The sequence below is a fragment of the Branchiostoma lanceolatum genome, chromosome 6, assembly GCF_035083965.1.
Source record: "Branchiostoma lanceolatum isolate klBraLanc5 chromosome 6, klBraLanc5.hap2, whole genome shotgun sequence".
Classification (NCBI taxonomy): domain Eukaryota; kingdom Metazoa; phylum Chordata; class Leptocardii; order Amphioxiformes; family Branchiostomatidae; genus Branchiostoma; species Branchiostoma lanceolatum.
In genome coordinates, this window is record NC_089727.1 from 4,191,851 (window position 1) to 4,209,739 (window position 17,889).

A 17,889-nucleotide genomic window follows, 5' to 3' on the forward strand; every position below is an offset into this window, starting at 1 on the left:
TTTCCTTACTGTTTCTGTAGCAGGGTATATAGTAACAGTGCGGAGTTGCTAGCCATTCCCCTTTAATGTGCTCGAGGCACTTCCTCGAACACGGGTTCCCTATTTTACGTCCCATCCGAAAGACCAACCGACATGTCCTGAACCTAGGATTGAACAGGGGTCTCACAGTTAGCAACTAATTGGAACCCTGAAGGATAGGGGCATCCCTGTTTAAACAATAATGTTGAGATAATCATGAGAGGGGTCGCTCTCGGTTATTCCCGAGTTATATCTCGTGTCAATCTTATAGGCTATGAGCCTATGACCCATATACAGAGCACAACAATACATTTAATAGTTAGGCGCACATGCATGGCTGCATGACTATGGTGCACTGATGTGGCACGCTCGAACTCTCTCATTGTTAACTTCGTTCATTTGTTCAGAGTTCAGACCCATTTTATTGCCTTGTGGCACATAGGGCGGCAAGTTTCCTTACTGTTTCTGTAGCAGGATATATATCAACGGTGAAGAGTTGCTAGCCCTTCCATTTCAATGTGCTCGAGGCACTTCCTCGAACACGGGTTCCCTATTTTACGTCCCTTCCGAAAGACCAACCGACATGTCCTGAACCCAGGATTGAACAGGGGTCTCACGGTTAGCAACCAATGGACATTGGAACCCTGAGGATAGGGACATCCCTGTTTTTAAGTACTGAGGTACGTGTACATCGCTCCACCTTGCAGTCACCCTTCCAAGAACTCCAGGTGAGTAGCTTCCCTTTTAATGTGCTCGAGGCACTTCCTCGAACACGGGTTCCCTATTTTACGTCCCATCCGAAAGACCAACCGACATGTCCTGGACCTAGGATTGAACAGGGGTCTCACAGTTAGCAACTATAATTGGAAACCTGAAGGATAGGGACATCCCTGTTTAAACAATAATTTTGAGATAATCATGAGAGGGGTCGCTCTCGGTTATTCTCGCTATCTCATATCAATCTTACAGGCTATGAGCCTATGACCCATATACAGAGCACAACAATCATTAATAGTTAGGCGCACATGCATGGCTGCATGACTATGGTGCATGTGGCACGCTCGAGCTCTCTCATTGTTAACTTCGTTCGTTTGTTCAGAGTTCAGACCCCTTTTATTGCCTAGTGGCACATAGGGCGGCAAGTTTCCTTACTGTTTCTGTAGCAGAGTATATATCAACAGTTAAGAGTCGCTAGCCCTTCCCTTTTAATGTGCCCGAGGCATTTCCTCGAACACGGGTTCCCTATTTTACGTCCCTTCCGAAAAACCAACCGACATGTCCTGAACCCAGGATTGAACAGGGTTCTCACAGTTAGCGACTATAATTGGAAACCTGAAGGATAGGGGCATCCCTGTTTAAACAATAATTTTGAGATAATCATGAGAAGGGTCACTCTCGGTTATTCCCGAGTTATATCTCGCGTCAATCTTATAGGCTATGAGCCTATGACCCATATACAGAGCACAACAATACATTAATAGTTAGGCGCACATGCATGGTTGCATGACTATGGTGCATGTGGCACGCTCGAGCTCTCTCATTGTTAACTTCGTTCGTTTGTTCAGAGTTCAGACCCATTTTATTGCCTAGTGGCACATAGGGCGGCAAGTTTCCTTGCTGTTTCAGTAGCAGGGTATATATCAACGGTGAAGAGTTGCTAGCCCTTCCCTTTTGATGTGCTCGAGGCACTTCCTCGAAAAAGGGTTCCCTATTTTCAATACTGTACGTCCCTTCCGAAAGACCAACCGACATGCATATGTCCTGAACCCAGGATTGAACAGGGGTCTCACAGTTAGCAACTATAATTGGAACCCTGAGGATAGGAACATCCCTGTTAACTACTGTTGCACTATCCCATTTTACGTCCCTTCCGAAAGACGGGTGCAGCCCCAACCGACATGTCCTGAACACAGGATTGAACAGGGGTCTCACAGTTAGCAACTAATTGGAACCCTGAGGATAGGGACATCCCTGTTTAAGTGCTGGGGAACGTGTACATCGCTCCACCTAGCAGTCACCCTTCCAAGAACTCCGGGTGAGTAGCTTCCGTGTTGTCACACCTGGAGGCGTCTCTACTTCCAGAAGACGTAATAGGACATCCTCGTGCCATTTCCTCATTGTTATGGACACTTGGATGATTTTCAAAATATGCTCCTAGATTTGTGAACGCTTCAGTTGATTGCTGGTCTCTTTTCTTCTGGAAAGTCAATTCAGGGATCAAGGCCTTGGTAGTCCTTCGCCGATGATGACCGTCAGTGTTCTCATTCGTGGGGTATGTGACCTCATGTGGCTTCTGAGTCAGCAGGAATCACACGAGGAAGTAGCGGCGATGATAAATATGCAAACTTAATCTACCTTGACCCTTGAGTCACTTGCTGCTATTTTCAGAACGTTGCTTTCATGAGTTAAACCAATATTCAAACTGCGTTAGTTGTAACAATTTTTCTCGGGACGAATTTATTTTCAAATGCCTGGGATGAACTTAGTTTGGGGACAGGTATAACTTGAGAAGGGTAACTCCTCTCGTTTAGATCACTTATACCCGTATAAGTGATCTTAACGAGAAGAGTTACCCTTCTCATTGTGCTATTCTCTCTCCTCTAGGCTCTAGGTTCGTAGTTCGAACCACTAACATAACAGATATCCTTGAGCATACATACGCTATAGCCTGGCATAGGTGTATAGATTGATATGGCGTAGCACTGAAGCGAATCGAACAATTCAAGTCACACATGTACACACCTGTCCCTGGCTCGGCGCCAGTGGTCCCTATTCTCGGAAGGCTGCCATAACTACACAATCAGGGGCCGCCGCGCTCGGGGCCAATTTCCTCCTGAATTGCGGCTGACTAATAAGTACAGACAAGGAGGTTTTATATATAAAACCTCCTTGGTACAGACTTCTGCTTGCCGTGCTAAATTATGAACGAAGAACTGAAATCAAATCAGACAGGCTTGTACCAAGAGTTGAAATAAGGGGAGTTCTGATTAAGAAAAATCCAACCCCTTTTTAAAAACCTGAATGGAACAATCCTTACGTTTTGTGTTTGTTCGAACGTTGAAGTCAGTTTTGAGGAAGTCACGATTTTAAACTCTGTACTGTCACTACCTGGCACCGAGTCAGGGTCTATTGTTAGCGGGAATGACAAGACGTTTTTGTGTAAGAAACCGGACAAAAACAGGAGTCTTTAACACCACCAGATTGCTAAGAACGTAGCAGCACGTTGTATGGACACGCCACTACTCGATTGACAACATTTCCCGAAGGTACGTAGGTATACGTAAGTTGTAGTGCTACTACCTCTGTACACACGCATTTTGCTTTACAACTTGGACACGATTTCAATTGTACCTCAGCTGTGTTGTTAATCTAGCTATTGACGTCAGACGTCAGTATATTCTATAGTATAAAGGGCAATTACTAGTTGTCTCTATAGCGCTAGGTACATGTACAATACAGAGGATATTGGCCCATTTTAAAAGTAACAAGATAATGTTGCAAAAAAAGCGTCGTTACATTTGTGAATGAATCTTGATAGAAATTTTATCATTTTCACGTGTAGACACCATGTGTATATGTACAATAACAACCCAGAAAGGGCGTGGGGAGGGGGGCAGGGATACAACCGACTGCGTTTCTAGGATGCAAATGAGCAGTTAATGGGTCAAAGTTAATGAACGTCTACCTGGCGCCTGTTTAATGATCTAGTCTTTACTTTGTGTAATAAAACTGCCATCGCAGGTCTTTGCTGTAATTTATCAGATAAGCATTGACATCTGTCTGAAAGGGCCTGTTGGCTGACGTTGACTTTGTAAAGTGGGCGTGGTGGTGGTTTGTATGGTTCATACGTTTTCAGGTTGTTAATGATTTGCAGCGATGTAATTTTCACAAAGTTTTCAATTTTGGGTGGTAGTTTTTCTTCTTTCTTACAACCAAGAAGGCCAGACTATAAGCAACCTCCATGTTGCAACCGACCGTTTCATGATACATGTGATATCTCCCCCCCAAAAAAAATTTATCCTGAAAACACCCCATATCAGACAATAATCGTCTGTCAAAACGGTTGGAGCTGCCCAAATCATCACCGGATATTCCCCATAAGGCTTGTATCCTAAACAGAAGCTACATCTTCATTCTGTCATGTTGGAATATTGGCATAATAAACAGTACAAGCTTTGTGAGATGTATATCATAGAGACCACACCGTTATTGCTCCACAGTACAGAAATGGCACTAATCTATAAAAGTGCTCTTATGCAATGGATCACTGAGTCAAATCAATTCCTGCTTACCGTACAACATTTGTAACGAGCGCAGCGTTGCAATTGCGATGTTACTCTTAACGAACCAAGCTCATTCTTGATTCAACAAGCAATACTTAATTGAGGTGTTCCGTAAATAGAAAATAATGAGCAATTAGAGGTTGGATTTCTTTGGTAAAGCGGAAATCATCTGTGTCGATGAAAAAAACATGAGCACGTCGAAAATCCACCATGTAAAATATTACAAATTCATATCTTTATTCTACGTTTTGTGAAAAGATACGTGGACCCACAACATGTTTCGGTTTTGCGAAGATTGGGGTTATATTCTTTTATTAGATGTTTATTTTTTTTCTCACTCAATTGGTACAATGATAGCTTTGATTTCTGTGTGGTCTTGACCCAGAACAGGATATGACGTATAATGGTTACTGTTTTGTAACAGACGAGTTTGGTCTAGCATCAAACGCCGTTCCCGGCACTTTGTTGCTCCAAAGTACTGCGGTGTACTTTAACATCACACACTTCTGGCAGCGAAACACCCCAGTCCTCGGCGGCATCTCAGAACTACAGACTCGAGCAGCTCTAAGGGCCCTTAAACTGCACAAGTGGGAACACTTCAACACGATTACTGCGCTCCTACCGAACGTCATATTGAAACTGTCAAGACTCTTCATAAAATCCTACTTGCACACTAGCCTCCGTTGCATGCCTCCCCACTAGCGTTTTACTAGCGATTTTTTAAAAAAAATTTTTTTTTAAACGGGGCGTATCTGCTTAAGGCCCCGTATCTGCTTGGGCCCCGTATCTACTTGGTATCGTGGTAATCGTGGAAATCACTTCCACACAGCGATTACCACGATCCCAAGCAGATACGGGGCCCAAGCAGATACGGGGGCGTCGTATCGTGGTAATCGTGGAAATCACTTCCACACAGCGATTACCACGATCCCAAGCAGATACGGGGCCCAAGCAGATACGGGGGCTCAAGCAGATACGCCCCCCCCAACAACAACAAAAAAAAAAATTGAAAAAAAATCGCTAGTAAAACGCTGGTGGGAAGGCCTGCAACGGAGGCTACACCGCATTTAACGATGCCAAGATAATCGGTATGTGGCTATGCCGCGAACATCAAATTGTCATGCAGGTTTAATATTCTCGGTCGGCCCTATGATATTTCATACTCATGTCCTACACATATAACGCATGTTATGATAGCAATGACGCTGGCTGCATTGAATATCATTTGTGCCGAGAAACGTTTCAGAGAACTACCAAACCGACAGCTTCTGCACTTTCTACAGTACATATTTACCTATCAAACAATACATGCCTGTATCGACTATGCCCTGTAGTACAGCATCACGTTATACTGCAGGTGTTAGGCCCCGTTCTAGGGCCTTGTGTAGTCAGGTTGATCATATCAGCCCTGCATAAACACACATGGCGACGATATCGTCGCTGAAGGACGGTAGAAGGTCACCTTTACAAACATGGAAGCAGGTGGTGTGTGTGAGGGGGGGGGGGGGCAGCACAAAGCCGGATCCAGACCCTTTTCACGAATATTCATCCCGACGAGTATAGAAGTCACGACATGACGACCCTGCTGGCTTTTGAACGCAGCGAGTCAGGAAATTAAATCGTACATCTTTTCTAGGGAGTTGAAACACACGGAAGGCGGCTATGCATGCAGTCACGTTGAGGGAAATGGTAATCTCTAAACAGATGTAGGGAGGCAAAACCGTAACGTTTCTCAAGATCCATGGAGTTTTGAGAAACGTTACAATTTTGCCTCCCTATATCTGCTTAGAGATTAGGAAATGACTTCCTTCCTCGAGTTATCGAATAGCTACAATTTCTAACATCATCTAGAAGACTTTCCATTATCACCGATTACTGTAATTTCAGCGCTTTGAATTTTCTTTCTTTTCGTTTTTCTGTGTTATATCTAAGGCAGTGGATTTGCCATCAATGCCATGTTTACTATGCGAATTGATTTACATCATTGTAGAAAGCTGTTAAAAGAATAAACATTGGCTAAACTTTCATTTTCTCACAGCTTGTACGACAAAGACTCTTATGCAGTTGCCAGGTTTTTGCCCAGGGCCGAATTACGCCTGTCCAATCAAGGAATGTGCCAATACTGATTTGATAGGGAGCCTAAAGGCTTTAGGAAAGAAGTTCAAATCAATTGCAACTAGAGGGTCATGGACAGCCTAAAGACTATAGGAGGGAAATAGAGAAAAACTTTGTGGATAGCCTGGAGTCAATAGCTATGGCCCGCTAATTCTTCATATATAGTCAAGTCAAGTCAAGTTTATTGCTCAACGATTGCATCAGCAGGTACAATGTATGGCAAGTAACATGGAATATTAACAACTAGTGACTATTTATACTAGTGTACTAATCTAACATCATTACTCGATACATAAGATAATGGAATGATATATTTCACATTATGGCACGGCTTCTCTTTTGCATAGTAGTTTTTATGTATTGGCCTAGGTAGACAGATACAGAGTCAGGACATGATAGAAGTACATTGAATATTTCTCTACTTGTTCCATGTAATGTTATTTTCTTCTTACATGTAATCAAGGACATTATATATAATGTCCTTGATGTAATCATCAATCTTTTCTTTTCTTCATTATAAGATGGACATTTCATAAGGAAATGGTATTCATCTTCAATATTTTCTTTGCAGGTGGGACACATTCTCTTTTCGGCTTTATATATTACAGGGATTCTCCACCAATGTAGACAATTTTCTATTTTTCATCAAACCAAGAATTAAGTCTAGTAGAGACTATCTGAAGGTTTCAGAAAGTTAAATCGACGCGACTGGAGGATAGCATAATAAATCCTTTTTTGAAAGATCTAGAGGAAATTAGCACAAGCCCCGCGGCCAGCCTAAAGGCGATACCGTATAAAGAAAACCAATAGTCCCACACGTAGACACCGCCTAAAGGTCGCGTACACACACAATCATTTTCACAACAGAGCCGATTGATCAGTCCTCCTTCCTGGAACTCCTGTGCACCAGACGTTTGATGAGAAGTCCGGCTCGTACTTTAATGCCTAAGTTGACGCATTTCGGGGACACAGTGTCGTAAACTCCAACCAAGCGTAGTATTTAGATGCAACAGCTCACACAGTGTTAAAATAGGCAAATACATAAAAGATTGTTTCGTTATTAGAAAAAATAATGATACTCATAATTAGCCCAACTTGAATCATGTAAAACCTAAGATAGTCATTTTGTTGTAGTGAATAGTTTTATCCCATCCTTATGTCTTGTCCTATGTTAACTGTTGTTGCCATACTTTGTACCTGCTACAATAATCGTGCAATAAAGTTCTTCTATAATCTCCAAGCAGATGTAAGAAGGCAAGATCGTAACATATCTCAAACCTCGCCGTTCCACGGCAGCCTGTAGGTCACAAACTGTACTCCCTGGCCAGCTAACTCCTCTGGTATGTACTTCCACTTCGGGCGATTTTGAAATCTGGCGAGCTTCGGGCGATCTACAAAGTCGGCCGACGCTCGCATGAATTGTGACGCCGGCTTTAGGAATGCCTGGTGGGGGCTAAATTTTCTTTTCCGATTCCTGACAACCCACAGAGTCTGGTAGAGACGTGAGAGAAGAGGGGGGTTAGAAATCCCGGACAAAACTACCCCTCTAGATCGAAGCCTCTGCTTGGAAAATAGGTAGAGACTAGGTACCCGTGCCTCCACACGTGTAGGCCTCCAAAATAGGACGGACGGTAGCTGCTGGGGGTAAACATCCCGGTCAGAAGTCGGACAGGTTCTGATGTATTGATATAACATAATCCTGCACGTGCATCGGTCGACTCTATCCAACTCGCACCGCAAAAACACCATGACATAATGAGGGCAAAGTTTAATCTTCTTTCAAGCAATCTTAGTTTCAATCGCCATTGTCCCAAAATTGGTAACGGGGAGGAGGAAACTAAATTGTTCCTTTTCTGCAACACCTACAACCAGTAGCTAACCACTTAGATAAATGTTTGATACAAGTATCTCCCTAATCCAACCTACGGCCGCATTTCAGTATAAGTGTAACCAAGGAATTCTCCAATATTTCCAACCAATTTAGTGTCAAATTGCCTTGTTATGAAATATTTGCAGATTAAAGACTGCTGCTGGAGACGTAAAAACAGAATAGCCTATAGCTTCTGTATACACAGTACCTCCTACAAAGCGGTAAAATGACTAGCCTCCGTTGCAGACTCCTTCAGGCTGTATTCTTTTTCAAGATACAGTTTTACTATTACAATTTTGCAATAAGAAAAAAATGTAATAGTAAAACTGTAACTTGAAAAAGAATTCAGCCAGAAGGAGTCTGCAACGGAGGCTATAAAATGATAAGAACGGATACTCTGAGCCCTACTTAACGATTTTACTCTCTCTCGGTGTGACCGGTTAGTTTTATGACTACTGGCAGTATTGAGGGGAAACCCTGTGCGTAAACCAACCAAATGGCAAGCCATCAGCGCGCCCGTAATTCCGTAATTGTTCGTGATCGGTCGGACACAAAACTGGAGACCTTCAGTCGTGCCACGTGCTCGTGAACTTGATGATCTGCTTTTAGAGTAGACGGCGTTCCGGTTGTAATCTCAGGGCTGATATTGGGAGGTCAGATCGTAACGTTTCCTGATTGCCCGGGGTTTATGGCAGAGACCCCGGGCATCCCAAACGATTGTAGCTGATTGTCATTCAGTGTATAAACATGGTATACGCACTTGTCACAGTTTAGAAAAGGTGGATCAGCGTTAGCCTCTATCAGGCTCCATAGGTCGCTGGAAAAATAGCGTAGAAATTCACCAAAAGACAGTTGAACAATCCGGAGGAGTAAACTGGCTTAGGAATAAATACAGTTAGGAGCAAACTCGATCTGCCGCTGTCTATTTGGCCAATTTTTACATTTTTTTTCCAGCGACCTATGGAGCCTGGTAGAGGCTAGATCAGTGTAGGTTGCTATGGTGGGTGCGGGTTCAGAAGAGGACATACATATTAAATCAGGCAGGATGCAAATCGATCATCTAGGGGGGGGGGATTTGATGCCATCATGTGTAGGATATCAGCCTAAGCCAGAGCGCAATGCAATCACTCTAGATGGAATATCTGTCACTTCAAACCAGTGGGTTTTTAACCTCCTTGTCCAAACACATCCAATATGCCCCTCTCCCATCAATAGCCATATCGACATATTTGATTTAAATGTTACGCGTTTTTTAATGTGCATGGGAGGCAGGTTGACATGGAATTAAAGATCAAAACAAAATTCTCAGCGCATATGTGAAATAACACGCTGCATGTTCCAGACTCATCCGATTCAAATCTACTGAGAAACGTTGCATATGTGAGTAGGCGTGACATATCACAACATGGACTCCTTTTTATAGGCGCCCTAAAGTACTGTGCAACATTTGCTTCATCGCAGATTTGATTTTGATTTGGTTTATTCGACTGTAACAAGTACAGCCAGGGCTACCCAACTAGCCAAAGGCTGTTACAAAGGGTTAGCCCTGGTAACAGTATTCATTACAGACGTTCACAGAGTTCATTACGAACGTTCACAAAGCACGCCAAACAGATACAGATATATATATCAACCACACAATGTATTTGAGCAATTATGACATTAAACTGAAATGTGTCATTGTGCAAGCGCGTGTACAAAGTGCCCGTCTGGGTTTTTATTGACAGACTCATAATGGTTCATTCTGGTTCGGGGCTGACTCACTTCCCATGGTTTGTCTGGTAGGCTTTTCACGTGTCGTCTCATTCAGACGAGGGTTCGGTGTTGGTTTAAAACCCCAAACCTTTGAGGGGAAGAAAATTCATTAGGATATTCTTTTTATTTTCTCGTCTTTGAATAAAAGTAGGTTCAATTTGAGAGATTTGACTCTCGGCGTCGATGTACCTTTTAGGTGAAGGTTTATAAACATCTAGTCTCTACCAGACTAACTACACCGGCTATAGGGAGAATATTTGCCGGGCGACTTTGGCCATGGAGGGTTACATTCGTAGGCCTAGGGTTGCAATATTGGACCCTCTCTCCGTAGCCAACTACCTTCATACAGTTGACTCTATTTGGCCATAATTTCTACTATTTTCCCAGCGTAGGCTGAGGCTGGTAGAGCATCCAGGTAGAACATTATATAGAAATAAATCAAGCAATTTGATATATCATTTAGTGAATTGATCCAGTTGCTTTGATAAGTTGATTTATCTTATATCACGTACCAGTTACCCTCTCCCCATCATGGTATTAAAGAGGGTTATGACAGTTTCGTCTTCCCCCGGCCAGAAACGCTTTGGAACAGCCCTTTAGGGAACCTGTGTCATTGGTAGACTGAGTGCGACGCCGACGAAACAAAGGCGGAAAACGCGTTGACCCGTGACCCGCCGATCCATACGTCACGAGGGTTGCCAGGCTGGGATAGGTTCTCCATTCCAGTGCCGGGGTCGGCTGGCTCAGGGTGTACAGAAAAACTTGGCGACAACAAGACGCTCTATCGCCCGGATTTTCCCACGGAATGGTTCCGATCTAACGCCCACCCTTTCTTTGGTACAGGAAACACGGAACTGTGAGTTGTTTACAAGCGCCGGAGGCCTCGCTAAGAGTGGAACTCTCCCGGAGTTGTATAGGGTAACTACCACTACTAGTACTATGGCGATCTAGAAGCAGTGACCGGTACGGAGGGAACATAACACGGACTGCCCCATTATGGAATCCCTACTCCTAACCGAGTACGGAGTGTTTCTCGTGCTCGTGTGTGTGCCCGGGATGTTACCTGTGGTAGGACAGAACACGTCAGGTACGTAAAGCACCTTGTTTGTATCCTGATGTAGTCATTGTTGTCACGCCGCGGCCGACGCCGTGTGTGTGATGTTTTGTATTGTGTGTGAAAGTCGACCCGTCGGCGCCATCTTTTTCAGGGGGGACATTTCCTGTATTCGTCGTAAGACTAGTAGTAAGTCATTAGTCATCTGATTATGTATAAAGACAACTACATTTGTATTAATGAGACTTAAAACTTGAAAAACTATACGGATTCATCTACATTCTTACTCGGCCTGGTTTGTCCTTAGGCGAAACTCAGGTGTTTATAATTTACAGGTAAGACAAGTGATGACGTCAGGTAGTCATTGATAGCGTCAGTCGATACTCGGAAATACGGACATACTAGTCATACTTTAGACTGATGATTAGCTGACCTTAATTCTTTCAATTAACAGCAGTATCAGCAAACGTGGAACAATGGTGGTGCCGACCTTTAATCATTAGTCATCAACTGCCCCCCCCCCTCCCAAACTAAACTGCACGAAGTCAAGTAAAATCTAACGTCAGTTTTGAGTTATTAAAAAATTGCAATGCCTGTTTAGTCACCTTTCAATGGTAACGCTACTAGGTCCTTTGAGAACGAAGATACAAGCCAAATGTCAACTACTTCTCTTCAGTTTTGAGACAAGAAAATACGAGACTCCAAGGGCAAGTGGTGGGATTAAGACATGCTTCTTTGATTACATCACCTTGGGGTCCATGAGTAGAGTGATAAGCCCCGTATGTCGTTGTACCCTTTGCCTGGATGCCAGACCCACAATCTCTAACATATCTATCGTTTGACGATAGATATGTTAGAGATTGGGTTCTGGCATCCAGGCTACTGTACCCTCGCACCCCCGTAAAATATTTTTTTAGGGTAGCGAATGTAGGAGCCCCGGTAGAAGTAGGATGGCAACCAGGCTATCCCGTACTGTCACGAACGTCGTAAAAAAGATACGTGTGTTTGTCCCAGCCGGAATTCTGTTCCTCCATTACAAAGCTGTTTGTGTACAAAAACTGCTACCAAGTTACGTCCCGACCCACAGCAAACGTAAAATGTGTAGACCGAAACATCAACAGCCAAAGAGAAAATGGTCTTAATTGTCATTGCTCTGTACATGTACATGAACATGAACGGTTATTCAAAATAACTGGATTAGACAGAGAGTCTATTCTACAATGAGCTTGTCCGTTTCTCTGTTTGATTGTGTATGTGTGTGTAGTGCAGTGTACAAGCATGTTCAATGTATCATGCCACTGTACTGTGTGCAAGCAGTAAGCAAACTGTGTGTGTACCGTGTGTAAAATGCGGTGAGTTGTTGATACGAGGGCAGGGACATTATGGCGGCAGTGGTAAGAGATTACATACTCCTGCTAAGTACGCCTTGCGATTTCACACCGCTGTGGTTTCCCTCCACGTTGCCTCGTGAACAAAGAAACCATTTTGATGCTAGGAGAAATTTCCGAGTGAGTCAGCAGACAAGTAACCCCGTCATCCCTTCAAAAGTCAAAGGTAGTTAACCTTACCCAAGGCCCAAAGGCCCGTGTGTGCGATCGTGTGTTATCAAAACGTGTATTTAGGTAGGCCAAGTGTTGAGGGACTACTCACAAAGGGGGGGACGGGTTCTGCAACAATACGTGAGAAAAATGGGAGGGAACGTGCGTTTTTCTCGCTCTCATTAGTAAATGTGCATTTGAATAAAAAGCAAATAGCTGCCGCAATTGTCTTCAGTGCCTTTGGGAATTCGAGCGCAACACACGGTAGTTGAATTACCTAGTAGTAGTACATGTATATTGTTCGCAGACACTTGAGTACTACGGGGTTTTAAATGTCTTCCTCGTCGCACTAATGGAATAGCATAGGAGGGTATCCAAACACATTTACGGTCCCATGTGAAATTCCCTGGCGGTAATTTATTACAGACCATTCTTGGAACCTACCAACAGTGAGATTTTACGATGTTTACTCAGTAAAATTCGTGCTTTTCATGAACAAAGACCGCTACCCCTCCCCTAGGCGGGCTATTATGGGCCAAGGCCGTTCAGTACGTTCTTTGAACTCTGGCCAGAAAGAAATCCTACGAAATTCACCGCAACCCAAAACATTAAAGTGGGCGATCAAGTGCAGACTAAACATGACTTTTATCTTCTACAATCTGGGAAACGTGGCGTCGGCACAGCGGGCAACCTGTAACATATGCTGGGTTTAACGTACAGTCTAACAGTTGGGAACGTTTAGTGGGCTACTTTGTACCCACCAGTCAGCCAGTAATGCACTTATTTCATGGATCATTACTGCCAACATTAGACTTATGATTATTGCTATTTGATGTCACACAATCCACGTTATGGAGGCACACTACGCATCATCCACACGTTCTTGCACACGTACAGACAAAAGTGCAAATGTATAATATCTATATTATACCTACCTAACGTTACCTACCTAGTCCTTTGACCACCGGGTCGTTGGGGGGACAAGGTCTATATATAGTATATTATAATAATAAGTTTATTGCAAATTCCTGACCGAAGGCTAATTGCAAATAACATGCATAAAAGAACAGGGTACAAAATAGGTATAAAAGCATAATATAGTAATGTGTTCTGAAACAAGTTTTAACTGTAATTTCCAACACAAAAATTGGACTAACCAAAAATTTCAACACCAGATTTTGTCAAGGAATGTACTTAGTAACGTCTTGTCTTGAAGAAAACAGGTCAGTTACGGCACAATGTTGTTTTTTCTGATCTAAATTCTAAAGACTACCCCTCCCCCATTCTGATTCCTCTCTCCTGAACACATTAGTCAATGGTTGAATGACTGTTCTGTTTAGTCGATCTTTTCTCGCCCTGTTTGCAATTGTTTGTTTTCTGTCAGACAGGAAAAGGTCAAGTGTTCCTATACACGTGTGACGTCATGTTCATCTAGTTACGAACAGAAAACCTGGTCGGATCGCTTCTTCGTGTCGCGCGTATGCACGCATCGGTGACATTATCTACCCGTAATCCCTGTACAATAGGTTCAGCCACCAACAGTACAGCGTGATTTAACCTTCCAAGCTTTGCTATGAAGGTCGTTTATATAATCTCCAAGCAGATATAGAAAGGCAAAATCGCACGTTTCTCAAGCTCCAGTTCCACCAAGTTGGGTCCACTGAGCCTTTCTATATAAAGGCCCGTTGCTGCGATAAACTGGGAGCTTGAGCCGAATCAGAAACGGTACGATTTTCCCCTCCCTACATCTGCTCGGAGATAAGGTCGTTAACAGCTTTCCTTTCACCACAAACATTTCATATGTATATATATATATATTTAAAATGGAAAACTTGTCGTTCAGTGGCTTGACCAAAAACGATAGGAAAGAAATTTTTGATTAGTACATTCTCTAACTTTCTCGGAGAAAGCGAATCACTTAAAGGTTCGCTCATGTAGAAAAAAAATAGCCTCCGATGCAGACTCTTCCCGGCTGTTTTCTTTTTCAAGTTACAGTTTTTATACTACATGTGTATTACATTTTTTTTCTTCTTATTGCTGGCCGGGCCGAGGCTAGAAAAAAAAATGAGTCGAACGAAAATTAATCACAAGTTCACTGAAATGTCACCGCGACTGAAGCCGCTGGTTTGACGGGAAACGCCCAAAGGCTCCCTTGTAATGAAGAGAATAAACAGGAACTCTGGAACACGGATTAAGACTATGAAGAGTATGTATTATTGATAAGTACTGTACTCAGGCGTTGTCTACAGGGTCCCTAGGGGTGTTACGGAGTATCCCCCAGTGGGCGCTTATCATGATTGGGCCAGAAAAAAAATCATATCTGAAATACTAATTTAGACAAGGGCACAATATGTGAAATGAAATGGTAGGTTATTTTTAGTTTTGGTTAATTGTTATTTCGTAACATATAATCACGACGTACCGACATGGGGGGCATGTTTTTAAATGATTGCTACGCGAATATCCCAGAGGAAGACCTACTTACCAAATACCCTTGATAAGAGCAAGGAGGTTATATAGAATAAGAGTGCTTCAATTTTGAATTTACAATAACTGATAGCGACGTACTCATGAATATATTCATTGCTTTGTGGGCACACAGAATAGCTGAGGTAGTGATCATCGATCTCAAATGAACAGAAATACTGAAAAACGGAAGTACATATTACATTAAATATGAGGTACGAAACAGAAGTCCAATTTAAGTGGTCTCAGCACAGAACTCAATTTACATCGCAATGTGAAAAAGGTTGGACACCCGTAGTGAGTTGGAATGAATAATCGTATTGGTGTTTAATGCATCAGCATTACATTGTTCTGATTAATAGAAATACTTTTGTATTTAAAAGAATACAAACATCCTATCGTATATTGCAAGGAGGTTTTTGCTTTGGCTTTCAACTGTGTTTCGAAGGCACCAACCCAGGAAAACAAGGCAGATGTGGCACTAGAATGTAATTAAAAGATGAACATGTAAATACACCATTGAAACAATCTATACAGAGGTACAACAGATGTCTCCATATAAGCTCCTTGTACATTGTCACTTATTTAAGATTATTGCATAGCCTGGATGTCAGACCCCCAATCTCTAACATATCTATCGTTTGGGTATGATACGATAGATATGTTAGAGATTGGGGGTCTGGCATCCAGGCTAGATTATTGCTAGCTTTAGTACTTTTGCATACTTTGATAATTCCATGTGCCCTATACCTATACCCTATACCTCTATAGAGACTGACTGACTATATATATATATATACCCTACCACAGGTACGAGGACGTCCACGTTTAAGTGCACATACGAGGAGGAAGCTACACCGGGGTTCTGTACATTACCGCCCAACAACGGATGGTCAGTCAAGACCACAGGGGAGGTGGACATCAGCGGAGACCACACCACAAACAGCACAGGTGAGAGCGATACTGTGTGCTTTATTTCCCAACGACAAAGTTGTCATCAGTGTAGAGAAATCGTTAAGAAACTAGTTTGTTAAGGTTTGTTTGTTTGTTTGTGCCTTTATTTATTCTCGAAAAAAACTCTGATCGACCATCTAGGCCGCTTTTTTTAGAGGTCGAGATGAGGGCATGTCAAGGGGTCAACATAACAATAACCGGTAAATAACTAAATGCTTGGTCAACCAAGGTGACTCAAAATTCTAACAATGATACAAAGAATACACCTTTGTTTCACTTATTTGATGGTATGATTCTATGTACAGTATATGTTATTTTGGTTTTGTATCATTTAGTGATTTGCGCAACTTTTTTGTTACTTTTGTTGTAACTTTGAGTTGATGTAAATCCCAGGGCACATTGAAAAACGCCTTCAGGCTATATGTACCCCCTGGTAAAATAAATAAATAAACAAACAATGCCATTGGTATAAGCAACACAAAGGGGGACCCAATACTCCACCTTGAGGAACTCCAGGCCAAATATTGCACCATTCTTGCTATGGTGCAGTATCTTAGACTGACCTTTCAGACGAAGGAAATTGTTGAGAGAGAGAGAGGGAGGGGGATGGCGGAATATGGAAAGGGAGAAGAAAGATACAAAGAAAGAAAAATAAACTACGTCACCATGGCACTTGTAAACTTGCGCGAAAATGTAGAGAAATATTTTACCTATGTGATCCTAATATAAGACGGGATCTGATGTGGGATTGCATGTGATTAAGGGTGTAATAGCTTTTTGTTTGGTGTAAATACGTCATAGATTACGTGGCTTACTTTGCTGCGTGTGAACATACTCGCTGCGCCAAGTACATGCGTGCCGTGGTTCAACATAATGAAACTGTCCGGGTGCGAGAGGGCTGGACAAATAGTTACTGGGTAGGGTCCTATACCCACTCTGATCAACAACAGTAACAAAGAGATTACAGTTCCAATAACTGCGACTGTTACACGCAGGTGGGGTAAATGTACCTTGAAATCGGGACAGGTGTGCTTACAATCGACACAACGGCACACCAGAAATCATCTAACCTGTGTGCAATTATAGCAGAAACCTTTATTACGCCTATGAGACCCATCGTTAGAAATGGGTGTATTAAACTAACATTGTGTTTCTGGATGAAATGAGCTCTAGTCGTCTTGGGGACCATTCTTCATAACCGCGCATGTCGGAATGCGTGATGTGATGTCATACATTTGCATAATTGAAATTTTCAAGGGCACGAACCGTTATTACAGCATATATTTTATGTCGATGAAAAGAACGCTTTCTTGTGTTAGGCACGTTTGAACAGTACACCCTTACACCAGCAGTTCATAAAACTTACCAACCGAACGTTTTCCGTGCGCTGGCACAGGGCAGATTCAATATCGTAGCTTAGCTGGCCTGTTAGTAGATGGCCTAAGGGATGAATGCCCTCGTAATGAAGGTACTTTAAATGTCGGGAGCGTAAAACCTACCTCCTTACAAGATTTATCGATACCCCTATACACAGTCGTCTCCACGGTCCGTAAGTCCGTATTGCTATTAGTGTAACAATATAAAGGTTCGCCTGGAAGTTTACTGCTCTCCGAGATAGATATCGACGACTGCACGGCGTTATATTGGATCAATTGGCACTCGAGCTGAGCACGCTAAAGCCCGTGTTTTGAGATGATTGGGTTTTCATTTCGAACCGTTGCGAGGTAATTGATATCTGTGTCAGTTTTGTTTTCAGATGAATAAGCACATCTGTCCAAGTATTGATTGTGGAGCCGACTGCGCTGTAAAAGTTGGGGATTTTGTTTCCTGTGCATG

General features: G+C 42.7%; 1 protein-coding gene across 2 annotated transcripts in view; it reads left to right on the forward strand.

The window, feature by feature from the left end:
• Positions 1-3,085: 3,085 nt before the first annotated feature.
• Positions 3,086-17,889, forward strand: part of LOC136436211 (uncharacterized) — a 33,131-nt gene continuing 18,327 nt past the window's right edge. The window contains exons 1-3 of one of the 2 annotated variants that reach the window (XM_066429994.1): positions 3,086-3,284; positions 10,885-11,128; positions 15,910-16,050. In XM_066429994.1, coding sequence (XP_066286091.1) covers positions 11,038-11,128; positions 15,910-16,050 — 232 coding nt within the window. In that variant the 5' untranslated portion in view covers positions 3,086-3,284; positions 10,885-11,037. Of the gene's footprint in view, positions 3,285-10,725; positions 11,129-15,909; positions 16,051-17,889 lie in introns of those variants that run through there. The other variant, XM_066429993.1, reaches the window with a different exon arrangement.